Raw genomic sequence first — 27,161 nt, forward strand, 5'->3', positions numbered from 1 at the left:
TTTTCATAAGTTTGTTGTGTGGCTGTATACGTTTATTTTATGTAAATAATAATTCAAATGTTTTCATAAGAAACCTTAATGTATATGAACTTGATTTGTAAGAGTACTTTGGGGTTGGACCTTGCTTGCGTTTCTTGGGTCCGATTTCAAAGCCCCCAAACCCTTTCAGCGGTGAGGGTGGACGCAGCGATGTCCTCTGCTGGTGTCAGGTCATGTGTAGAGGCAGATCCACCTCCCGTTACACGGCGTGACCGATTTATGCTGGCAAGCTTGGGATTCCCCCGTCTCCTGACATCATTGTAGCGCTTGGCGCAACGATGGGGATGCCAGCTGATGAGACAATTGTGGCTATTTCCTCTCACGCCTGTTTAACCGACGCAGATTTGGGCGGATTTCTCCCATCCCAATACAAAACAACTTCTCTGTCTTTGACTGCTCTTACAAGAACGTCGGGCTCCTCGGCTGTAAACTGCTCCTGGCATGCGCCTGGTAAATCCGTCATAATAATAGCAACCCGCCATGCGCCCTTGCGTTTAAAGGGAATGTTGGATAGCGTTCTGATTGGTTTATTTGACGTTACGCCCAAACCACACCTATGAATAATGAACCTACTTCAGACCAACCCCTTATTGATTTGCGCCTGGCGCAAGAGTTATTTCTCCCGCCGTGAAAATAGCAACAGCGCCCAAGATCCGCCCACAAAGTCACTTGCGCTTTGCGCTTCGCACTTGCGTTTCAGATCATTAAAATAGGGCCCTTAATGTTTTTGAAGTAAATGTGCTTTATAGAATATTTACTTAAAATATCAGGGGGTATTTCAGGTAAATAATTTAGGACAAGGGGGTTTGGTTAACAAAAACCTGTGAAAACCCCTTGTGTAAACCATCTAAAGTTTAGTTTACATTACCAGACTTGAAGACTAGTGCTGCATAGTGTTTGCTGAATTCATGTGTTTATCTTAGTCTTTAGTTTAAAGGAACAGTATGTAGGATTGTGGCGAAAACTGAAATTGCAACCACAAAACTTGTGGCTAAAACTGGTACTGCATTCACACGACTGGTGGCCAATACACAACATGACAAAATAAACATCAGTTGAGGGCTGCAACTCCACTTTTTAAATGACAATATGCTGGCCAGACCACTGTTGTGAGTGATATAAGTATTTGAAATGAAAATGATTTCTTAATGTCTAGTGACATATCAGGGCCACTTTATGATTAAAGGTATTGCGGAGGATTTTCTTTTCCGGGTGGATCATCAAGACTATTGGGTCTATTAGTTGTCAATCAGGAATGTTGCGCAATTGCATTTTTTTAAAAAGTGAAGAAGGCGGTTCTTTTCTAAAATTCAAGAAAATCCTCCGCTACACCATTAATTGATATACATTTCTTACATACTGTTCCTTTAAGGGTTAGGGTCTTGATCTGTTCACTCTCTTGTTTAAAAATCGTTATTTGAAGACGTTTTGGCTTCATTCCTGCAGCTCCACACTTTCTTCAGATGCTGCAAATGAAATGAATGTTACTTAAAAAATATATAAACCAGAAAAATCCTGTATTGTATAATCTTTATAAAAACAAAACCTGTGAAAGTTGCTATTAAGAAAGTTACTGGTAAGTAAAGTTAATATGTATTAAAACAAAGATTATACTTACTAGATGCAGAGGAATATTTACTTTTAGAAGCTACAGCATCAAAGGAAAACAGAAGCATAGCTATCTTAGTGACTTTTATTGATGATTGAAGTAATGTAACAATAAATATAACTTTTGTATTAGTTTAGATCATATTTACAAATTTTACCCACATCTTACCTGCTTTCCGCACTCGCCATATAACTACAGCAACCACAATCACCATGACCAATACCACAACTGGAAGCACTGAGCCAAGCACTGAGCCAAGCACTGGCTTTAATGGTGTCCCATGATCATATTCTGAAACAAAACCCATGAGCAAAGATCACATAGATTAAGAGATTATATGATTTTGCTTGATGTGTTACATTACGTGAATTTGGTATTTTTCTTTCTTTCTTTCACAGGTTTTCTGCAATTATAAATTACCAAGTTTAACTTCCAGTTTGTTGTCCAGACTGAGATGTGTGGCAGTGCAGGTGTAATTGTGTTTCTCTCCCTGTTCTTCTTTACGGATCTCCAGGATCTTCCTCATCTGGTACGTCCCATCATCATTGGGCAGCAGATCTCCTCCAGTGATCTCATCATCAGATACAGGCTGTCCATCTCTAAACAGGGTCAGATTGATGTGTCGAGGGTAAAATCCTGTTGCCAGACAACTAACCCGAGACCCAGAAGAAAGATCACTTTGGAGGAGCCTGACTTTGGGTTTTACTGTTAAAGAAAGGTAGCAGACAAACCACATAACAAATAAGTTGTCATGTACACCATGGAAAAAATGTGTACCCCAGCTGTATTTTTGAGGTAATATAGGGTTTTCGCTGCTATATGTAGGCTACCTCTGAGAAATATGAACTTTTTAGGTGCAAAGCTGTACTTTTTGAAAGGGTACTGCCCCGATGACAGCTGGGGTACAAATTTGACCTTTCTCTTTGACAGTGTACACTCCTGTTTCAAACCTGAATAAAGTTGTTTATTTGGTGAAACATAGGGTGACCACGTAATGTTTAATACATCCAAATCCTTCTGAAGATAGAGGTTATGCATTGACGTTACTTTTCCACGTGACCACGCGAAAGCTCGCTCGGGGCACGTTCAAGCTCACACCTGTGCACAACGTTTTGCTACGTTTTCCGGGTTGAATGACATGTTTCCTGCAACTGGTTTTAGATGCGTTTTCTTTTGTTTGGTGGGTGTCTCAAAAATGTCGGCCCAATCAGCTGCAAGATGTATAAAACCACGCAGTAGTAAAGAGACAGCTCGCTCAATGGGTTCAAGTTGAAATGTTGTCTTTCATTCTGGACGGCAAGGTCAGTGACTGTAACATCGAGGGTATTTTACAGTATTAAACACACATTTATAACGATTTCATAAGGCTTCAGAAACATTTAAAAAAGAACACAAAGAATGGCCTCTCAGCTACCGTAGTTGCAACTCTTGCGTCATCACAACAGGGTGTTCAACGCATCACTGTTTTTGTTTAATAAACGTTGTGCAACATTTTGTCGGGGCTGAATGCAGCTCTGGTTGAGTGGCAAAACGTGCAACAATGGCTGGTTTTCATAGAGGCTGCTGTGAATATGCCAGTAAAACTGACTATTATCAGCTTAAATTAAATTTAGTTGGACTTGATAGCAGAGGTGGACAATACTTAGTTACATTAGTTACATTTTCCAAGCATCTGTGCTTTATTAGGATGTTTTGTATTGGGAAAAATTTTACTTCACTACATTTTAAAGCATATAATCATACTATTCTTATTGCATATTACAATTTACTTATTACCTAAATACATTAAAATTGTGTACTTTTACTTGAGTAAAAGTACATTAATGTACTTAAATATTAAATGTAAAACAAACACGTGTATTTATGAAATGTAATAGAATAAAAATTATGATAATATGCTTTGGAATGTGTTTTCCAAAGAAAAACACAGATAAAATACAAAAATACTTTTAAGTAGAAAGTAAAACCTCTGCTTGATAGTGACCCTAGCGACCCACAGTGGTCTGTGGACGTTGGCATGAACGATCTATAGACGGGTTGCACGGCGACGTCATTAACTGGTTGCGTGCGCAACCGAGAGGCAGAAAGAAGAGACGTGCATTTTGTTGTAGGCTAGTAGCTGTGTCTGTAAGTCAAAATGCCAAGGAGTTGTTGCGTGGAAAATAGTACCAACAGAGTCTGTGCTGGGTGCCTGATGTTAACATACCAGTAGATGCGACTATTACGTTACTAGCCTAACATTATAATTCATTCATGTATCACATAACACTGCAAAAATAAAGACAGAAAAACAGATCCAACTAAAATCAAGTTTTTTTATATACAAACAATAAAGAACGCTTCAATAATTAAGGTTGTTGCAGTAGCGGATCAGCTCACCAAGCGGGCTTTCTGCCTCCTGGATGCGCGCGCACCCTGTAATGTTTGTAAACCTGCAACCCGTTTATTTATTTCTCCTTTCAGTCTGTAAAACGATAGCTCCGAATTCTTGTTAATCTGTTAGTATCTATCGCACAACAGCTGTTTCTCATTTTTAAAAATACGTTTAAGTAAGTAGAAAGTAAAACCTCTGCTTGATAGTGACCTTAGCAACTTATCAACCCACCTGTGGTCTGTGGACGTTGGAATGAACGATCAATTTACTTCTCCTTTCAGTGTTTTTTGTCAGTTTGTAAAACGATAGCTCAGAATTCTTGTTAATCTGTTAGTACAGTCTATCGCACAACAGATTTTTCGAAGCGTTTTCACCGTGCCATTTCGAAGCGTTTTCACCGTGTTTTCGCAGATTTCACGCTGTACTCAATGCTGCCGCTCTGTCTTTTGCCACTCAGTGGGCGTAACCGCAGTCCCTCTCGCCGACGGTGACATCATGTGCATACCCTCTATTATGAAATGTTTGTTTATAAAATGTCAGAGAATGTTAGGGGAAATTAAGGCACAGCAAGAATATGGAACCTGAAGGAAACATAATTTATCTTACCTTTTCTATTTACTTGGTTTCCCCTTTTTTCCAGGAAATTTTTAAGAATTTGTAGGCAAACTGGATAACACACTTTTTCATGACGCCACTTTGAGTTCTCAAGAGGCATTTTTAGCATCTGAACTGTCTCATTTGTAGTACTATCGTATGTAAACGTCTTGTCAAGATACTGCAGCTCATCTATGGTGGAACCTTGAAAACCAAACCGTGTGACCATTTGTCCTGGTTCACCATTATCCTTCAGCTCGCACAAAAGCAGCTTTTGAAAGACAAGACCTTCAGCCAAGAAATTTATAATATGTATTTATATTTCAATAAGCCCATCAAGCATTTTAATCATTATTTGTAAATATAATATTGTACAATACTTACCATCTGTTTGATTTAATTTTTGAGCTACAACTGCAGATTTTTCCCTGAAGGATCTTTCTGTTTGATCATTTATGGTAAGTAGCTCAGCAGAATCAAACACTTCATCTTCATTTGTTGTATTTCCTCGTCTAATGAAGGTCCTTGTCTCACCATCATAATACAAAACTTTAACATCATCCAACATAAATACATAACCAAAGTGAGGAAACGGTGTTTGCCCTTCAATGTAAGTTGTAAGCATCAACAAAGAATGAGAACCTTAAAAAAAAAAATATATATGCAAATGACAACATTCATATTATTAAAGTATTTTCTTTTACATTTCCTGTCAGTTGTGATCAAAGAATATACATGTGATTTCTATCTTTAAAGAAGATAGAAATAGATTTTTTTAAATAGATTTTTAAGTCACGTACTTAAAGGAGCGGTGAATCAAGTACTCAATTTTAACTTGATAATTTGTTATATAAGAGGCCATCATACTTAAATGAACATCCCGCAAGTTTCAGAACTGAAAACATCCGTTCTACTGAAATATAACAGTTTTTGGCACCAAGCCAGTAGAACGGCAGAGTGAGGAATTCAGAGAAATATGACGTCAAAGTAGAATTAAAGCACCTCCCCAAACCCAAATACAACGACCACTTTTGTTGCCCTGCCCACAGCTTGTGGGCCAGGGGCAAAGCAAACCATGCAGTGTCTCAACAAGCAGTAAACATGTCTTTAAAGTAGGGATGTCAATTTATGCAATTTCCCATATTCGATGATCATTTAAATTAACGATCAATCAATCGAATAATCGTTAACAGTAATAGTGCAATAAGCCTTCACTGCAGTGGCATATAGCCAATGACATAAAAGTGTGCATAAAAACGACAGCTTCCTCACGCGAATTAAAAGATTTTATTTTTTGTCTAAATAACATGCTAGTGGGATTGTAAAATGAGTCAATGTAGTTGTTGTTTTGAAAAAAATCATCAATTTAAACTCATCTCGTAATGAAATATAATGACGAATAGACACAGTGTATAACTCCGCCTCACATGGGCACTCTGAAACAGACGCATGAAAGTCCATGTCAGAAATAACAGTTTTATTATCATCAAGTGTTATTTATCAAGTTGTTTACCTCGCTTTCCGAGTCATTGATACACTGTTTGTAATTATATCCAAGAAGCACACGAAGGGCACTTTTCTCGTCGTCACCTCATCTTAGACGTACTTTCAGCAAAGATGCTTATATTACGGAGATGACAACCTTCCATTAGAAAACAAGCAGCGCCTCAGCCAGTCAATAATGATGATCAGTGATATATGTTGCGGGCATTCAGGGTGTAACGACAGTCAGTTACAGTTTACATTTGACAGTTTCTTGCCATAATTTAAGATTACATTTTAATCTGTTCATTAAAAACGGCTTCTGGTCTCCTTCTCTGTATATAGCAGCGTTGCTATGCTAATCTTGCGGGCTTCCCTGAAGAGGGTCTTTGCTTTTAGTATCCTAAACGTATTTGCATTTCCACTGCGGATGTCATTTAGCTGCATTGGCAGCCAGCCAGCCTTGTCTCGCATGACGTTAAAAAGCACATCCGTGTGCTTGGCATCGAGCATCGTTGTGATCATAGCTAGTAGTTTAACTTTTGCGCGCTCGCTTAATTTTTTTTTCTCCGACTGTCTGTGTTTTGCGCAGGCGCCGCACACACGTGCATGATCTTGTTTTTCAACAATCGTTAAGTTTTATCGAGTAAATTCTTATCGACAATTAATCGAAGATCGATTAATTGTTAACATCCCTACTTTAAAGATTGCCAAATGCAACCAAAATGACTTTTAAATAAAAATTTTCTGAGATACTTCTATTTTGACGCAGTGATCTGTTATGATAGAGTAACCATGGAAACTGAGTTTTCGGTTGTGGAAGAACCATAGACCTTTTGCGAGTAGACGTCACAGTTACATCACTGCAAGCTGCGCGCGCAATGTGGTGGCAGAAAAAAAGTGGAAATGAATTAGACACGCGTGAAATGAACAGTACAACTCACTAGAAAATGTCTTGTTGTGCTGTTGAGTGTCAGAATAGGAATGCCAAAAAAGATGACCTTCATTTTTATAGTATACCGTCATCAAAGACATTTAAAGATAAATGTAGGTGTTTATTGTTGCAATAACCCCTTAAACGGACAAACTGGAGTGATGAAATCATCTGAAAATCTTTTAATAATTAGAATAGAACATAATTAGAGAAGATGTCCGGTGTTCTGTCGAAGTTTGTTCCCTCTGTGTGTTTCTTAAAGCATTTTCATCACGTTAAGTAATTTATTTAGAAGGATTAAAGATTTGAATGAGTTCATATTCATAATATCAATAATATCACCATTTATTAAATATTTCATAATTTCTCTGTTTTCTATTACTTCTTTTTATATGTTTTCTTCCTGTTTGTTCTAAAATTATGATGTTAGGCTACTTAATAAATATATAAATATAGCACACACACACGCACGCACGCACGCACGCACGCACACACACACACACACACACACACACACACACACACACACACACACCATCACAGAAACCCTTCTCCTACTTCACATTTTCAAGAAACATCATTCTGTTTGATTTATAAGCTTGTTTCCTCATGGGGACATCAAAATGTCCCCACAAGGTCACAAAAACACTGGTATTCCTATCTTTGTGGGGAAAATTGGTCCCCACAACGTGATAATTACCAGGTACACACACACACACACACACACACACACACAATGTAAAGTTTTATTAATACTGTATATAAACAGGCCTATACAAATTAATTTGTATGTAAACATAATAGTTTTTAAAAGTTTTAGAGCAAACACGTAGGCTATAAATATAAGGAAAAAATTTTAGAAAACAGGAAAATAATGAAATATTTAATAAATGATATTATATAGTATACATGAGAGTATTGCTCTTATATGTACTTTTGCAATTCATACTGTAAAAACAATTGATTTACCAATAAAGAACAATACAAATACATTACATACATGCACACATATCAGTAGCCAAGCCATTTAAACTTTTAATTTATGTTAAAAATAAACGTAACGTGGTGAAAAAACTATAAGAAACATTACACTAAAGAGAAACATAGAGGAAACAGACTTCGACAGAACACCTGATCCATAAAAATCACAGTTTAATGCTTAAACACTTCACACCGCTATTGCAGAGCTGTCACTATCTGCCACCAGTTGGGCTTCGCCCCAAAAAAAACGTCATTCTATGTTTGCAAACACGCAAAAGGTCTATAGATATGTATAAAGGCTAGATGTCTTGCCCGCGCTGCTGGCCAATTGAGTGGAACGTCCGCATTTGGCGGCCATCTTACCACAGGGCGCTCGCTCACTCGTAGCATTGTGTTTAATGGAGCATGTACTTGACCATAACTTGCTCAAATTTCTACCGATTTTCAAACGGCTTGGTTTGTTATAAACGTCAGAGATGTACCTATGACACTGCATACTTAATGAATAATTTTCCTGAATCATGTTAAAGCAGCCAGAATTATAGCCACGTTAATAATGTTTGTAAGAAACCAAACAGTTTGAAAATCGGTAGAAAACTGAGATGGTCATTTTAAAGTACCTGCACCATTAAACACAATGCTACAAGTGAGCGAGCTGTCTGAGGTAAGATGGCCACCAGGCGATGACATTAGAGACTCCGCCGTAACACATCTAGCCTTTATATATATCTATGGGAAGAACAGTCTATGGGAAGAACACAGATGCTGGATAACGGAGGCTCAGAACATAACATTTGGAATGCGTGGTTAAAGTTTGTTTTTGAAGAAGTCCAGAGGGGTATTGCACAAAAGCAAGATAAGGGATTAAGCTGCGATTTTCCAGTTATCCTGGCTGAATTTAGCCCTGACTCAGTTGTATAAAGGGAGGCTAAATTAATCTAGATGAAGTTACTATGGAGATTTACTCTTTACAGCTAGTCTGCTCCAGAGCAGGCTAAAAACCAGGCTAAGATTAATCCTAGTGATTAATTCAATTTAAAGAACTTTATTAATCCCAGGAGTAAATTGCTTTAATGTTACAATTATAGAAAAGAAAAAAAAATGAAAGAAAAAGAAATAAAAACATAATTATCTGCCCATCAATGATTTAAAAATTAATAGATAAGAAAAAAATAAATAAAAATAAACTATACCCATATAAAAAAGGGTAATTTACTTCAATAGTGAATTGTCCCAGCATTTAAAAAGATGAGTTATACAGCCTAATGGCCACAGATATAAAGGATCTTGTAAAACACTCAGTAGAACACTAAGCAGTGATCAGTCTCTGACATAAACCCCATTCACACAGAACTCTGGTCCCAGAAAATACCCTTAAAATTGCCAGACAAGCGCCTGTGTGAACACAAACTCGTCCCGTTAATCTTCTGGGATCGTTGCCGGAAAGAGGACCTAGTCAGATACACGGATAACCCTCTGTGTGAACAAGAAGCCAAAAGAATGCCATAATGGGCATGTCGTAGTGAGGACGCGCGCGTCATCACAACACAAGTTATGGTTCAGCTCCTTAAAACGAGAGATAACATGCATATAAACATTCACCACGAGAAATGAGAAAAGTTATCAGGAAATGATAAATGACGCACGTGCTGTAGTGAGGACGCGCGTGTCATGGCATCATGAAGTTGGTTCAACTCTTTAAAATTAGGGATTTACAACATTCACAACGAGAAATGTCAGCAAACTGGACTGAAGCAGATATCAGGTAAGTTAGCTCGTCACTTACTGCATTGAAACGGAGATCATTCAGCAGCATTAAAGAATATCGCGTCAGGTGCTCATTTGAGCTATATAAAACGAAAATTCCCGCGCGTCATCCCAACAGTGGCGGCTGGTGACTTCTTTTTCTGAGGGCGCACGATGCGAAGTTCGTCACAACATGTATGTAGCCCGTCATGTGTGTGGTACGTAATTTCAAAATATGTGTTCTGCACTTTGAGAGATTGTATGTGCATCACGTGTCCTGCCAAAATAAGTGTCTGCTGCAGACGCGTCAAAGGGTTTATGATAAAAGAGACGCTCGTGTTTGCCAGATACCGTAAAACTTCAAATAATAGCCGGGTCCCAAATAGACGCCTGTCTCTTTTAGACGCCTGGTGTGACGACAGGTTTGGGTAAATAAACGCCTGTCTCAAATAAAGGCCTGGTCTGTTTTTTAGTTTCGGGTTGTATTTAATCTTCTAAAACCCGTCAGATAGTCTGTTTAAGACAATTCTATGGTGCAGATTACACACGCTAAAGTTTTGATTACCTGTAGATGTCACGTAACAGACGCAGTCGTTCCGTTAGTCATCACTATGACAACACAACGAGCTTCGTCGCCAGGATTGAGGTGATGATGACAGTAGCGAAGAGGCAATCGGGAGTCGGGACTTTTCCCTGTGGGCCGGTAGTGTTTTGAGGCCGCTGATAATAGCCGGGCTTTCAGTCTTTTGTCATGCATGCACTCCCGCCACACATTGTATTTCTCGCGCGGAAACACTATTTATCATATTTAATATGCTGCAGCGCCAAAATGTATCTGGCCGCACTGCTCTCTCTCTCTCTATCAAGCCCGTCTTCCCTAGAGTTCTAGTCGAGCGAGCCAATACAAAAAAAGAGAAAGAGGCTACACAATAGCCAATCAGAAAATAGCACTGTTGTATCTGGGTAAGATTTCACGCAACAACCAATAAAAAAAAACATATCCTTGTTTGCTATATTTATACTGCCAATAATTTAAGACTGTTGTTATTACACAAACTAATTTGTTAAACACATTCAAATTAAAAATAAAACGTAATATGTGGTAACCTCCTGCTGTCATGCTGGAACAATTAAATTAAAAGCCTGTCTCTTATAGACGCCTGTCTCTTTTAGACGCCTGGTGTGATGATAGGTTTGGGAAAATAAAAGCCCGGGCTATTATTTGAAGTTTTACGGTACTCGCATAATCTCATGCATAATCAGAGTTTAATGTTAAGGGAGTGTCTTTTGGAACATGAGCGTCTCTTTTATCATAAACGGTTTTGATGCGTGTGCAGCAGGCACTTATTTTGACAAAACACGTGATGCACACATGATCTCTCAACACGCAGGACACATATTTTGGAAAAGGGAACCACACACATGATACTCCGAACACTTATTTTGAATTCGCGCCCCTCGGATGAGGAGTCACGAGCCGCCACTGCATCCCAACAAGATATATCGTTCAGCTCCTCAAATTGCGGGTTTTAAATGCATATAAACAATCACGATAAGAAATGTCTGAAAACTGGATTAAAGCAGAGATCAGGGAGCTCGTCAAATATCCACTCAGAAGCTGAGATCATTCACCAGCATAGAACTGTGCGTTCACGCGCTCCTTTATAGTCTTATCATAAACAAAAATGCACGCGAGTGGTTTCTGGAGAGAGAAATAATAAATAATTTGCAAACTTCAGACGCTGCGTAGAAGAGAGGGCGGGACTTTCAACAAGTCACATGTCTTTTCGGGACCATCAGATGCCGGGTAATCATGTCAGTGTGAATGAATAGAAAATTAAACGGTCCCGGAAAATTCCAGGATGCCTTACCCGTGTATTTTACGGAATGTCTGTGAAAAGGGCTTAAATGTACTTCACTGGTCGGCCAGCACCCTATGTAGTGGGTGAAAGGGATTGTTCTCTCAGCCACAACATGAACAGAGTATTTCTGTCCGCCACCTTCATACTTATTCCCCAACAGACCACATTTAAAAAAATGATGCTAGACACCACAGACTCATAAAACATCCGCAGCATGGTATAGCAGACTATAACATTGCAGATTAATCGGCTAGTTCCTTTGTCAATGCTACTAGATATTCATGTGTTTTAGTCACTTCATGGTCCTGCATTAAAATACTAGATATACTGTAATTTATGTAAGTATGCGTACTGTTATTTTAGTGTTATTATGATTTGGGTTTTGATGAATACATTTATTAATGCAGTTGTTGAGATAAGAAATGGCTGATGAAGTTGAAAGGCGGGTTCAAATAAGGACATATGTAGACTAGCATTAAAGCATGAGAAATATCTGACTGAGAGGTACAGATTCTCAGGTGATGTAAGAAATGTCAGTCTAGCACTGAAATCACTTCTACAAGACTGCAAGTTACAGGAACAGATTACTCCATAAAGTGATACATTAGGGCAGTCACAGTAGAACAGGCATTCTTTTGTGTTACAGCTTTCCCTATTGTCATTGGATGCAGTGGATTGCAACCACCCCTTTGCCAGATATATGTTTTTATGTTAAAAATATGTCAGCAGACACTACCTTATGTGTAGATTTATTTCTGCAATCAAGTCATCAGCATGCAAAATGTTCATAATCTTGATTTTCTGAAAGTGATGGATGGTCCAAATTATTATGCACATGCAATTTTTGTTTGTTTTTACAATACAGTCAGTAAGTTTACAAATTGTATTTTAATCTGAATAGTTATATGACAGTAAGGAAAACTTTATTGTCTGTCCCAGGTGACAGAAATTTGTCTTTGACAAGACAGGCTCAAATAACATTAAAACCAGTGTTCGAATTGAAGGGGGTCTGGGGGGGTCCCGGACCTGCTATAAGCCCCGAGAGACCCCCCATAAACCACAAAAATATCAATTAGGGGGGTCCCCTGGTTTTTATTAAAATTAAAATACAACATGAATTTAAAATGATCATGTTGCGCTGTCACAAAGGGATAGGCTACTGTCCGTTTTTTGTCCCAATTTCGCAATAAACTAATTCAAATGATTTCTGTGTGAAATGAATATAAACTCGCAAGTGCGCCTCCCGCTGTTTTCTGGAGGAATTGACAGACGAGTTAATGTCTCTGTCTGCGTGTCGTGTGGATTATATTCACCTCAGTGACGGTAAGAATGTTTAGTAATCTTTAGGGTACGTTTTTTTTTATTCTTCTCAAACTCTTATTTCATAACAGTGGCGAGGCTACACACTCAAATTGACAGCTGGTCCACCAAGTCAAGAAACACAAATTATTTTATTGGGAAAGCAGAAGAAATCAATAAATTAGCGTATAGTCTTTTTAAAACGAATCGCTCAAATACGCATCATTCAGAAAGAAATAACTATTTATAGAAAGCTTTTGCATGTGTGGTTTTAAAACTTGCAAATGTTAACATGCAAGCGATTTTAAACAATTTGAGCGCAAGATGTTAAAGTAAGCTGTTTTGTGTGCGCACAGGCAATGACGCTCACACATACTCAAATGGACGCACAATCATAAGCGGACGCATGGAGACGCGCGATTCTAAAGCATGCAAACACAAAATTATTTTGAAATACCACAGTCTTGGCACCTATTCTCATAAAAACATTCAGTTATGTCTTAAAGTGACTGCAAACAGTTCAGAAAGAAGTCAAATCTTTGTGTTGGTCTGAAAGTAGCAGTTCTTATCTGCTTGTGTTTCTGTCATTTATATTAATAAAACAACAGAAAACAAAGGAAAATCACTTCTGTATCTTTAAAAAGATTAATTATATTTAATTTATATAATAAAGAAGACAGTGTTAATGTTTATTTGATTCTATTTATACCTAAATACTACTGTTAGATCTTACTTTATTTGTAACTTTGTTCTTTTCTATTTTTATATGCTCATCATTTCTTAATTTGTTCTTATTTTATTTTTCTAGCCCCAGTTTTGCTGATCCGAAAATTATTTGATCTATGATTTAAAAAACGCAATGTAATCCATTTAACCAATACAATATAGTAAAATGATGTAATTTGACAGTAGGCATAGAGGTCCACCCTATTTCACCCCATTCTGTTTAAAATTTCTGGCTTTGCAGTGTTTCACACTAATTTGAGGGGTTAAAAACTTTTAGGGTTTGAGTTAAGGGTAATTTGGGGTTTCTTTGATTAAAACCAGGATCAGATATTTGTTGATACAGGATCACATCTAAATCAAAAAATCAAATCACAGCGACTCTATAATGAGGGGGGTCGGGCTTGGCCAGGGGGTGGGGCTTAGGTAGGGGACCCCCCATAAGCTTTGACATAATTCGAACACTGATTAAAACAGTAAAAACATATACAAGAACAAATAATCAATTTCACTCTACAACATACATGTGCAAAATACAAAAATATGTTTTGGTTTATAAACATTCAGTGTAATAATGGCCGTGGGAATAAAATATTTTTTTGTATATATTTTTTCTTGCAAGTGGGACCCTATAACATCGACCTGATGGTAATAACTGAAATGATTGATGAAGTGGATGTGTTGGGTCCTGTGTGATTGTAGTGGCTATCCTCAACACTGACCGTCTGTGAAGTTCTGTTAAGGGGGTTTGAGAGAAGCCTATTATCTTGCTGGCTTGGTTTATTATACGTGCAAGTTTTGTTTTATACTTAACGGTAAGGACGGTAACACTTTATTTTACGACCCGCAAAGTACCGCGTAATTAAACCGAATTTACAGCGTACCTATTTGTAACAACAGGGTACCTCTACAGTACGTACTTGTAGGTATAAGGGAATAATATTTTAAGTTTGGGGTAATAAGGGGGTAAGATTATGAAGAATTATAAATTATTTATACTCTAAGTATTTTATAACAACAGGGTACCTATTGTAATATTACGTGGTATGTATGACTTAGTCAAGTCTATGGGGAAATTATGTTTAATTTTTTTATTTTATTTTTATTGTGAATTTTTCATATTGACTACTGAATGTTGTATACAGTCAATGTCTACGAGCCACATCGACAATTAAATATAACAGCACATCACTTTTATTTTAGTAGCCTATTACTTGCTTTTAATAACAAAAGTCCAGCTGATTTAATGTGGTTATCTTTTTTTAAGGTAAGTGCAATAAAAATATTTACCAGGAAACTCCTACATTATATTTAAAGTGGTGCTTTGCAATTTATTTACTGTAAACACAAGTATTTTAGCCAAATATAATTTATGCAATGGCAAACCAGAATGAAACAACAGCAGATATCAGCTCCCGCTAAAGCAAAAGACGACTACATGCGTAGGCTACTGCGCAGGTGTAGAGCGCGCAGCCGTCTGCAGGAGGTTTGCTGGAACGTAATCCTGAGGTGAAATTTCTTTAAGAGGTTTTAAAAATGTTCTACACTGTGGAGTACGGCTGATGTTAGCAGGATCCGCATGCTGTATAAGGTGACTGGTTTTGTTGATCCATGACTCACGCATTTCAAACAATGTTTTTTCAAGAAAGTTGCTAGCTAACGGTAGCAGGTTAGCTAGCACATAGGCAGGGCCGCCTTAACCTAATGTGAGGCCCTGGGGCTGAGAGGTTTTGGAGGCCCCCCATACCCTCAATTTATAGTCTCATTTTGAAAAAAAAAAGTGTAATATCTATGTAATCTACATCACAAAATGTAGTTTTCCCTCTTTGACCCAGAAAACACCATATTATCATTAATAACATATCACTGAGCCCACTTGAGCATAAACACAAGACACTTTATTTAACAACCACAAACAGCAACTTGTGGTGAAAATAAAACCAAAAGTATATATGTTTATAAGCTTTATGTTTATATAGTTTTTAGAATATACAAATTTGCAGAAAATTGCCACTCACTAACTAAATGCTCACCACAGTTGTAAAAATATAAGAAGTTAAAGTTAGTTTTAATGTGAAAATGCATTAATGTTAACAAAAGATAAGTCTTTATAGACAGAATCTTGTTTTTTAATCAGTTATTTATTTTGTAGGCTATTGAAGATATAGTATGCATTGTATTTAGTATTTATGCATACTACGCATGTAAAACGAACACGTATGAATATGCACAAAACAGACAGGGAACATACCTGTATATAAGATCTTTAGATAAGGAGATTATAAATATGAATGGTGCGATCAGGGGATGATCATTTGAGATGGTCTTGTCACGCTTTGAGTTGCACATTTACCGTTGCGTCGTCTTTCTAAACCAGATGTGTGTACTGTGAGCTTACATCGCGTCAAACTACAGCGCTCCAGCTGCGCACGCGTCACTGATATAAACGCGAGTAAACTTAAACTTTATAACAACGAACAGCATTAATGTTCTGGAACCCCATTTTTATTTGGCGGCACAGTTTCTTGCGCACCGTTGGAGAGACTTCTGCATGCCAGAGACGCAGCTGTACGAGCACAGAGAGAGTGAGCGCGCGCGCGAAAGAGAGAGAGAGACCTGCAACTCAGTGCTTACTATGAAATTTCGGAAATCACTCTTTCATTTGTTGGTGGATTATTTCCCGTTTCTCTGTCACACTCACTCTTACATGCAGGAATGCCAAGTTGACAACGCGCACTTAATTACATTACACGGAATAGAAAAATCTGTTACGTCTGATATTTTATTTCACAGTAAGTTACCACGGACCAATCAGCAGCCATGTAACGTGCAGTTAGAGTGATTGACAGACAACCTGACAAGTTAAAAAACAAAATGAACGTGAACTTGGGAGGCCCCTGAACTTGTGAGGCCCCTGGGCTTCAGCCCAGGTAAGCCCGTGCATTAAGGCGGCCTTGCACATAGGTTAGCCTAAAGTTATTAACGTAACTGGCTCAGAAAACTCTGTTTCTGTCAAGGCACAGTGAAGAAACATTTACTGAAGGCTTTCATTTATGTTTTTTATATGTAATGCAGAACAGCATTTGTGAGATGACATCAACTCATCATCCGAGTGGACAAGAACACCAACAGAGGAAGCCAAGCCGCAAAAACAATGAAAAATTGTCATGACTTTTTATTTTAAATAAAAGTTATGTGATAATAAACATTAAGTGTTGGCTTAATTATAGTGTTTTAAAGATGTTTTGAAATAAGTTGTTTTAAAATAAAAATAACAATATTCTGTATGGTTATTGGATTTTACCCTATAACATTTATAACAAGAGGTGAACAAACAACCACTTTAGTTTACAGCCCGCAAATATAAGAGTTACCTGGTACATACACAGAACAATCGGGGAATAAGCCCCACTTTAATTTACAGCCCGCAAATATAAGAGTTACCTGGTAACTCATGTATACATATACAGATCAAAGAGGTACAAGTTGCTATTATTTTTATTGTGTGTTATATTTTATTTGCCGACGTGGCTTGTAGACATCAACTGTAGGCTATACAAAACACTTCATCAGGTAAGTAGCAAATATGAAAAAAAAAAAAAGAATTACACATAGACCATATTACCCATAGACGTAAGTCATACTTACCACGTAATATTACAATATGTACCCTAGTTATGAAATACTTAGAGAATAATTTTCCATATATTCTTACCCCCTTATTACCCCAAACTTAAAATATTGTTCCCTTAGAACTACAAGTACGTACTGTAGAGGTACTCTGTTGTTACAAATAGGTACGCTGTAAATTCGGTTTAATTACGCGGTACTTTGCGGGTCGTAAAATAAAGTGTTACCAAAATGTCCTTACTCACATTAAAAGAGTTTCCTCAGCAGATGTAGACGTTGCTGGGATTTTTTATACACAGTGTCTACATGTTGTGAGAAGGACATAGATGTATAAATCTCTGTTCCAAGGTATTTAAAAACATTAACTTGTTCAACTGGCTTGCCATTGATACTGAGTGATTGAAACATGTGCTGTGTACTACATAATTTCCCTACTCTGATAGCACAGCTCCTTGATTTTAACAATATTAAGGTCTAAAGAGATGTTTTGGAATCTTGTGACCAGATTGTTAACTGTCTGATGGTAGCCAGACAGTGCCTTCGCGTCAAACAGGTGGGCTACTAAGGCCATATCATCACCATACTTTAAAAGGATCATTCCTTCCATAAAATACCATATATGACTAGTTTTGTGCTTTACAGTTTATAGATTTTTACAAAATAATTTTATGACCTCCCCGCGGACCCACCGGTGGGTCCTAGGGTGTGGCCAGAGCTCAAGAGGTTAATCCATAAAATCAGTGTTGGGTGGACCTGAAGCTCATCTAGGTGGTGCATACATGTACAGTATTACAGTATTAAAAGCAGATGAAAAGTCCATAAATAAAATCCTTGTGTGGGTATGTGATGAGTCCAGCTGTTTGATTACAGTGTCCAAGAGAGTTAAAGTTGCATCCTCCACTCCACGTTTAGCTTTATAAGCGAACTGGAGTGGGTCTAGTCTTCCTGACACATATTTGGAAAGGTGGTTACCTACCACTCGTTCCTTACATTTATGTCACAAGGTGACGATCTTTCTAAGGGCGGAACCAAAGTTAGGGAAGTTTTGGTTCCGCCCGGAAGGTTTCCCCACCGGGCCACATACGAAGACGGACCTTTTTACTTCCTGGTTTCCAGGGAAACGCTATCAGGGCTTTACGAGCCACAGGTGTGAAGCATCAATGAAACGAAGTGTGATTGGAGGTTGCGGGAAGATGAAGCATTTAAATAGCCTGTGGGAACACAAAGAAGGGGCGATTGACACGAAAGCGATGGACACGAGAAGGGATTGACACGGGGAAAGCTCCTTTGCCGAAGGCAGGAAAAAGACACGCACCCTTTGAAGAGCCCGAAGGCTCTGTTGATCCGGGCTGCGCTAGGAGCGCGCGGAAAGAAGACGGAGCCACAAGGGGCGAAAGAAGGGCTAGCTGTGGATCTCTTAAAGGAGCACCCCGTGTGCTTCTTGATCTTTTTGTGTGTGCTGAAGAACGGAGCTGTGCTCATTGATAGACGTGGTGGCTGTCTATATTCTCTCTCTCTCTCTCGTTGTAGTCTGCGGTGGACCTGGTGGAGTGAAAGGAAAATCCTATGGGTAGAAGAAACCTTGGTTTAAACAGCACTTTTAAAGGAGTAAAGCAGGAAGAAAACCGACTTTGTTGTACAACGTAAACAAAGGCAAACCGCTGTGAGTATAAATTCTGGTGTGGAGCAACTTGCAAAAATTAGCCTGTGCAATCGTTGGATACCTCCAGGAGAAGGAGGGCGGCCCTACCCCTAAAACAGCGTGGTGGGTGAGCCGTTGGAAGCGTCCCTCCAAGCAGCCACAGCAACGAAACCCTATTCAGGTCGTATTTCCATCGCCCATATTTCAGCCCAAGTGAAGTGGAGAACGCCGGGCGTTTCCTTTGTGGTGTACACTGACAGTGTGGTGAGTGAGTCTTTGCAATTAGTAAACTTTTCACGTTGAAGTGGTGCTGTGTATTTGCTGTGGGTTGCTGTGTGTCTTGTTAGACGAAGCCCGCATCATCCATACCTCACTGGGCAGAGGACGGAGAGGCTAATGACCTAGGAATACCAGCTATTATACGCAGAGTGCTGTTTGGAGTTGAAGTGACGCGGATAAAGAGCTGTCAACGACTGTGAGTACAATATTGGAATCATTCGTAGTGAAAACTTACCTGTGTCTGTCCTTGTCGCAGAGTTAGAGGCGAAAGCGTTCCGCCGCCCCGCGGTCCCTACAAAGGGGCGCCCCTGTCCAGGATTCGATCGCCCTACAGGCAGTGGGGATAGGGCAGCGCTCGACCCGGTGAGGCGGTGTGTTATCTTCGCCCCTCTGCTAGACCTACGGAAAAAGTGATACCTACCCAGAGAGCTGTAAGCAGCAGAGCCGGTGAGAAATATTCGAAGTCCAAGTAACAGTGCTTTTGTGTCCTAGCGATCACCTGTGGAGAGAGAGGAGAACGAGAGTGAACATTTGAAGAACAGACTGTGTAAAGTGATACCTACCCAGAGAGCTGTAAACAGCAGAGCCGGTGAGAAATATTCGAAGTCCAAGTAACCGTGTTTTTATGTCCCAGCGGCCACCTGTGGAGAGAAGGGAGAACGAGAGCGAACATTAAGAGAACAGACTGTGGAGAGCTATGTCGACCAAGAGAGCCTGAAGTGGCCGTTATTTTAAGTCCCCCTTTTTTCCCTTCCCTATTTTATTATTTTAAGTAAATTAAATAAAGTACATTTTTAATTTATGCTTACCTTGTGTGTCTGGTCATTGGGGTGGCTTTGGGAATCTCCTCGAGGTGGAGAAAGGGGCGTGACCTTATTTACATCTGGGTCCACCCCTACCTGTGACATTTACATAGCAGCGATGTCAGGGAAACTGGCCTAAAATCCTTGGGGTCTTTGGCATATGTCTTTTTAGGAATCGGGATGACAGTTGACTCTTTCCACTGGTGAGGAACACAACTTGATTCCAAGAGGCCCTGAAAGAGCTTGGTGAAAACCCCACTTAACTGGGTGGATCAATCTTTAAGCACTCTACCTCTGAGCCTGTCAGGGCCAGGGGCTTTGTGTGGGTTAACTCGCCTCAGGATGGATTCTACTATTTGCTCCTCAATGATGATAGTCTGGTGAGATAGGTTGGGGCTAGGTGGATTCCAGCTGGCTGATATACTGCCTTTATCAAACCTACTAAAGACGTGGTTTAACTGCTCTGCAAAGGAGGCAGGGTCTTGACAGTTAATCACTACAGGTTTAGATGTTCTCCCCATCATGGTAGGCTTTCTGTAACTCCCACACTGAGAGTGTATCACCTTCTAAAAAAGCCTTCTTTTTTTAACTAGACAGGTTTTCATGTCATAACTTATTATTTGGATGTATTATTTGTTTAGATGGAGTTACAACATCCTCACAGAATAAGATGTAAGAAGTTATTACATCAGTCAGTAGATTAAAATCATTCCCGCAATCCTCAAAAAACAAACCCCAGTCAGTCAACTCAAAACATCCTTTTAGTGTTTCTGAAGTATCTTCGTTCTACACATTGATAATTTTTTTCAATGGTACTTCCCTCTTGAGTTTTGATCTGTACTTTGGCAACAACAGAATAACCTTATGGTCAGAACGACCAATAGGAGGATGAGATTTTGATATGTACGCATTCGAAACATTGCCATAGCACAAATCCAGTCTATTATGCATTCTGGTGGGGACTGTAACATATTGCTCCAGATTAGGTAAATGCGTGGTAACATCACACTTGTTAAAATCCCCCACAAAAAATACAGGTTGTTCACCAACTTGATTGACAGCCCTATTGTAACTGTCTGCTATATGTTCAGCAGCACGTGTAAAATCAAGTCCTGGTACATATACTAAAATCACAGTAATCTGTGAGAATTCTCGGGGTAAATAGTAAGGTCTAAAGGACACAGCAATTATTTCAAAGTGCTTGCAACACTCAGTCTCACCGTGAAGTTATTAGCCCACTTGTTGTTGACAGCTATGCAGAGCCCACCACCAATCGACTTCCATGTTTTCCATACATCCCTGTCAAAGCGTATGATGTTAAAGCCATTATAATCAAAATCCACGTCTTCAGAAAGTCATGTTTCTGTAAAGCAGAACAAACTTGTTTGTCTGTAATCCAAGTCCAATCTCAAGAGTGTAGAAAGCTCGTCAGCATTGTTCCGCAATGATCGTACGTTTGACAAGGTGATTGCAGGTAGCGGTAATCTGCTTCCTCTTCTCCTCAATCTGTTTCGAATACCTCCTCTAGACCCTCGCTTCCTCCGTATTCACCTCCGTTTACTGCCACGTATTAACTCCAAAGGAATCAGTGTTGTAGAGAGGGATAATTGCGATGGCTCCAAGTTAAGCCGACTCACCCCCAGCAGCTGAGTCCGTGTGTAAGCGAGCCTGCCTTGGTTAGTGGTAAACGGAACATCAGGTCCCAAAAAAAGTCAATTTACGCGATAAAAACTCACAATCGTGAGCAAGATGCACACTAATTGTAAGACTGTTATTGTTGACATTTCGTCAGACGTTAAAACACACTATAAAACACAGCGCAACATGTAAAACAAACAAACAAACAAAGAGCCTGACCGTGTCGAGAGTCGCTTTGCCGCACAGCGACAAAAGCGAATTATGACAAATTATGTATTTATTTTATTTAAATACGTAATTTGACATATTTAAAATGTCAAAAGATACTTAAATACTTTAAAAAAATATGCAAAGCTTTTACAAATTATTATGCAAAATGCACTTTATCAAAATTCAGTGTGTTAAAATGATCCACAAAACAGATATCTGTCAAATGTGCTGCATGGACATATTATAAAAAAACATTGCAAATTAAATAATGTATTTAACACAAGTTACATAATAATATATGAGCATATTTTTGACAAGACTTTAACTCTCCCATTCATTAAACTTGTAAGTCTATAGTTTCTGTCTTTATTTTACTTGAAGATGCTAGTATTGCATCCCAGAGTTGATGTTTGAATATGAATTATAGTGCTCTCCACCTCACACATCTTTCATATAATGATGCTCCATAGACTCCTAAGACTGAGGTCAGAGGATAGTATTCATACTGTACCTTATTTTTTTTCTTATTTCATGCCTATATTAAAATAGTCAGTGTTGCTTCTTTGCAGCATGCTGTAGTGTATTATCCTGCATTAAAGTAGATTAATTTCAGAAGACATGATTCCTTTTTTCCCATCTTTAAGGTACTCTACATATTTTCCAGATGTCCTTTTGGCCCCCTCAAGGGACCTACCATCTTACTTCCCAATATTCCAATCCAAACAAGCCTTGTTTGAGCATAATGGCTAATACTATTCAGTGTATTATGGCATGTTTTTGGAAGCTTTAGTTTGGGGGTGGGGTTGAAATACACTTTAATGCACTGAAGGATCCCATATTGAAGGCTTCTTGGTATTACAGAGACACCAGCATGTATGCTTCTTAGCAGGTGGCATTTTTATTGTTGCCTTTTCCTAATATTTTCTTTAAAAAAAATCTTCATATAGTCAAATCCTGTACATAAATCTTATAATAATTCAATGATTTCTGTTTAGTTCCACCAAATATAAATTGTTATAGTAATTAAATCGTTTTTTTTTTTTTTAAGTTAATCCACACTTTTTGCATCAAATGCTAGATACACATAGCAGCAGTACTTAAGTGTTTGCAGTTTCATGATACATTTTTATGAGTTTTATCAATTTTTGCATCAGTGATTCTGTGATCGATCCTGTGATCCTGTTTGTTTACTTTGTGTACCGCGGATTCATTTGTAAATGTGCTGAATTTGCAGAGAGACTGTGATTAAAAGCACCACTAATATTGGATCTGACAAAAATGACACAGCAGAATACACAGTAAAACATTTAACTTTATTTAAGTTACTGCATTTCACTATTACTTTGTTATAAGAGATCGCTTGATATGTCCTGTTGTAACATCGGTGTCTAAACAGCTTAAACATCTAACTGCCATCAGTTCAGTATTTATATCATTTTACAGATCTGGCCCAGATCACGTTTCCCAAAGGTAACCGTAAGACATTAGCTGTGTCTGACACTGATTTGGTCCAGATCTGCAATACGAATCTGAGCCGATACTGATGATCAGGCAGTGCTTGATCGGCGCTGGCACATATTCGCAGCAACCCCTAAAAACAGACCAGAAACGGCTTCGGCCCGATGTGTGTTTGGACTCAGGAACGAGTCTGGCTCTATCGTTTTGCGGTTGCAGTCCTGTTCCGATCGATGGATGGATGGATGGATGGGGCTTCATACTGTTGTTTGCCAGCACCTCGACACACACGACACACTGAGGTCTCATATCAGCCGTGACTGTAAACCCAAACTGCAGGTATGCTTCATCGTTTGGCCCTCACAAGAAATTTCTCCATTTTTGTTATGTGTTTTCAATATTAAAGTTTAGGCAATATGTAAGTGTTCGTGTGTGTGGCTATGTTGAGAGACGTATCAGGGGACAGGGGCTAATCAGCAGGACTCAGGCACAATCTTTAATAAAACCAACAAAATAATTATTTTGCAGACAATTCAGATTTTATTTTAATACATAATGATTGTAGTCCTTTGTGTGTGTGTGTGTGTGTGTGTGTGTGTGTGTGTGTGTGTGTGTGTGTGTGTGTGTGTGTGTGTGTGTGTGTGTGTACCTGGTAATTATCACGTTAGTATAAAGATAGGAATACCAGTGTTTTTGTGACCTTGTGGGGACATTTTGATGTCCCCATGAGGAAACAAGCTTATAAATCAAACAAAATGATGTTTATTGAAAATGTGAAGTAGTAGAAGGGTTTCTGTGATGGTTGGGGTTAGGGAATGGGGTAGGTAAGGAGAATAGAATATACAGTTTGTACGGTATAAAATGCATTACGTCTATGGAATGTCCCCATAAAACATGGAAACCAGAATGTGTGTGTGTGTGTGTGTGCGTGTGCGTGTGTGTGTGTGCGTGCGTGTGTGTGTGTGTGTGTGTGTGTGTGTGTGTGTGTGTGTGTTAGTCGGGTGGGTGGTTTTTAGTTTTGGTTTTAAGTGTAACTACTGCCTAGCAGTTTCAAAAAAAATAAAAATACTGGCTAGGGCTGAGATTTGATCTAATCTTAAAAAAAATGTGGGATTAGTCTTTAAAAAGACTGTTGGGGTTTTGTTGTATAGCCTATGTAAATCGAGATTGATGATAAGACTAGCGAGAGCTGACACAAGCGAACTTGTCAAGAGACTAGAGTGAATGGAGAGGAGAGCTATGTCGTGAGTCAATTTAAATGCAGTGATTTATTTTTTTGTGAGAAAAAGTGAAGAAACATTTACATTTACACCCCGCATTGTAAACCAGGACGGGAACGGTGGCGGCCATACGCGATTCATTTGCAGCCTGGACGCGGAGGGGTGTGTGTCTCCTCTCTCTGCTCTGACTGCAGCGCGAGGCTACTGAGAGACTATTGCCCTGTCCCAAATGGCACACTCCGGACTTGTGGTCCTCCTCAGAGTCCACACTTTGATGACATCATGTAGTCCAGACTTTAGGGACCCTTGATGCGAGTCCACGTGGGTGCACCGGAGTCGTATTTTGGGACAGACTCGAGCATCACACCGGAAATAGGTAGAGAAGTTGCCCGTCAGTGTGAACTCCTCCCTTCCGTCGTCTGATTGGTCTGATTGCACTTTTGCAAGGACTTCTGGGTTGGTAAAGTGCGCGAAGCCTGCTGCAAGGGGGCAAAGGAGGCGCTGATGAGCACACTTCAAAGCGTAAAAATGACAGATGGGACACCTTACGGACTCGTAGACTAAGCGAGAACGCGCAATTTAAGGCCACGAGACCGAAAGTCCACATGAAGTGTGCCATTTGGGACAGGGCCTTTGACGCGGCCGCCTGCGAGTTTTGGATGGGAGGGGCTCAGGTCTAACTGCAGAGTGATTCGTGCTTTCGAGTCTCCAAACACCACAAAAGTCTCAAAAACACCAGTAAAAGTCGCTGGATTTGTCGCTTTTGACAAAAAATGTTGTTTATGTTTGTGTTATAATCAGGGCCTGAAATGGGGGAAAAAGGTGGCGGTACTCTCTGATAACTTTTGATGACAGTAGTTTAGTGATAAAAAAATGAACAAATCTATACCAGGTCTCCCCCCCCCCCCCCCCCCCGAGAACCTAGTATAGAGGGTTTTCACCTACGTCACGGTTTGGTCATTTACCCGGATGCGCAGCCATGTTGAAGATACTCCGATTTAAACAACAGCAAGGATTGCATGGTTAAAGTAGTAACAGACATTGTCCTACTAATTTATTATGTCGAAACCACCGAAAAAAACTTCTGGCAGTTGCTAAATCATACAGAGAAAGACTTGGTAAGCAGGAAAGGGCGCAATATTTTGATAAACTAAAGTTATTAGGCGGTAAAGATCCGTACGCGTTGGCTCTTTGTTCGTGGACTGAGAATGTTGACAACATTCGTGTTTGTTCTTCCCATTTTTTAATATCTTAACTAACTTTGTAGTGTAATAGTTTCCACTCATATTGATATTACGTTGCTGTTTGTAAAATACTTGGTTAAAAATCTGATTCGATTTCATTATCTACTTTATTAGTACAAGATGTAAAAAAAATTTGTAAAATGTTACTTCTATTAGTTATTCCTCAAATGCCCCTATTTACGTGGTCCGGATAAGAAATACAACTTGTGGGTTGGGAAGAACAAACACGAATGTTATCAACATTCTTGCCCTGAAAATTCTGGTTCAATGGCATTGTTTACACTCAGTATATCCAATATGGCCGACTTCCGGATTGATGACGTGTCGGGAAAGAGGTCTATAAAACAATAAAATCAACAAATTCACCGCCCCTTTAAAAAGCACATTCTTTAGTTAATAAAATGTTAGTTTCACATGTTTTCAATGTATTAATTTGTCCACAATTATCATCTCACTCTCCATAATAAGTTTGTATTAGGTCAATATCTGACATTACTAAATATATCAATGATATAATAACTTTATTGATATTTAAAGAAAAGTTTATTGAAATTGTACCTTTTGGCGCAGCTGCTGGAACAGAAAGTAAAAGCAGCAGAAAAATCCTGTCCATGCTGAGTTATTTGCTTCTCAAGCAAATAAACAACATCAAATGCCGCCGTTCCACTTTTCGGGTTATCTGTGTTTCAACTGAAATTTAGGCTCTGTCTGGACTAAAGCCTAAATGCGTCTTTTCCGAAAAAAAATTCTCAAACCTGCTACGGTAAAACTATCTGGTAGGCTATGCGTGTTGTTGCGTTTAGTTTTGCTCTTAAAGTTTGTCTTCCTCCAGTTTCACTTTCAGGTAACCTACCTCTCTAAGCCCCCCCCAGTTAAATGATCGGTCTGTAGTCAATTAATAGGTGAGTAAAAAGTAGCAAGTAGCAGCAAGTTAGGAAGTTTTACTGAGCTCAGGATTCATAAAACACACAGATGACATCTGGGCGCTCCAGAATGCCTTACAAAAATTATTCATCACATTATATTCTTGTATCAGGAAGTCCTGTTCTTTAGTTTCTCTTTCAGTCTCAACCAATGACAATTGTGGAGTCATCGGTTGCCAGGCAGTTTCTGCTCTCACAGGTTGTTTCTCATATAGATTCCAATCTGCATAGAAATATCACAACAACAGAAATATCTCCCTCCCCCATAATTTCACATCTTTATTCAGCCCACCGGATAATCAGCTGATACCAGGCACGTGCACACATAGACATCAAAGGGGGCTTGAGCACCTGCAATTTTTATTCTTGGAGAGAAAGTGCATTTTTTTCTTGGGTGCTTTTTTATTTTTTTTTTTAATAGTATGATCTTTATTCATATAACAATTGATGTCTGTCTGTTTCTTGTGTTTTTTA

General features: G+C 39.0%; 1 protein-coding gene across 1 annotated transcript; it reads right to left on the reverse strand.

Moving 5' to 3' along the window:
- Positions 1–1,781: 1,781 nt before the first annotated feature.
- On the reverse strand, positions 1,782–26,528 carry LOC135780834 (MHC class I polypeptide-related sequence B-like). The gene is made up of 5 exons (XM_065291110.2): positions 26,323–26,528; positions 5,001–5,258; positions 4,629–4,904; positions 2,069–2,353; positions 1,782–1,939 (listed from the first exon to the last, which is right to left on the reverse strand). The coding sequence occupies exons 1-5, from the start codon at positions 26,375–26,377 to the stop codon at positions 1,782–1,784; spliced, it is 1,032 nt and encodes a 343-aa protein (XP_065147182.2). The 5' UTR covers positions 26,378–26,528.
- Positions 26,529–27,161: the final 633 nt, after the last annotated feature.

Source organism: Paramisgurnus dabryanus, chromosome 23 (genome assembly GCF_030506205.2).
Source record: "Paramisgurnus dabryanus chromosome 23, PD_genome_1.1, whole genome shotgun sequence".
In the NCBI taxonomy this organism is placed as follows: Eukaryota; Metazoa; Chordata; class Actinopteri; order Cypriniformes; family Cobitidae; genus Paramisgurnus; species Paramisgurnus dabryanus.

Bases quoted from the DNA above. Each gene is read 5' to 3' on its own strand.
- LOC135780834 (XM_065291110.2), bottom strand. From the start codon at position 26,377: ATGGACAGGATTTTTCTGCTGCTTTTACTTTCTGTTCCAGCAGCTGCG. The intron at 5,259-26,322 runs GTACAATTTCAA...TTTTTTTTTAAG, and splicing joins TCCAGCAGCTGCGCCAAAAG to GTTCTCATTCTTTGTTGATG. The intron at 1,940-2,068 runs GTAATTTATAAT...GTTTTGTTTCAG, and splicing joins CAAACTGGAAGTTAAACTTG to AATATGATCATGGGACACCA.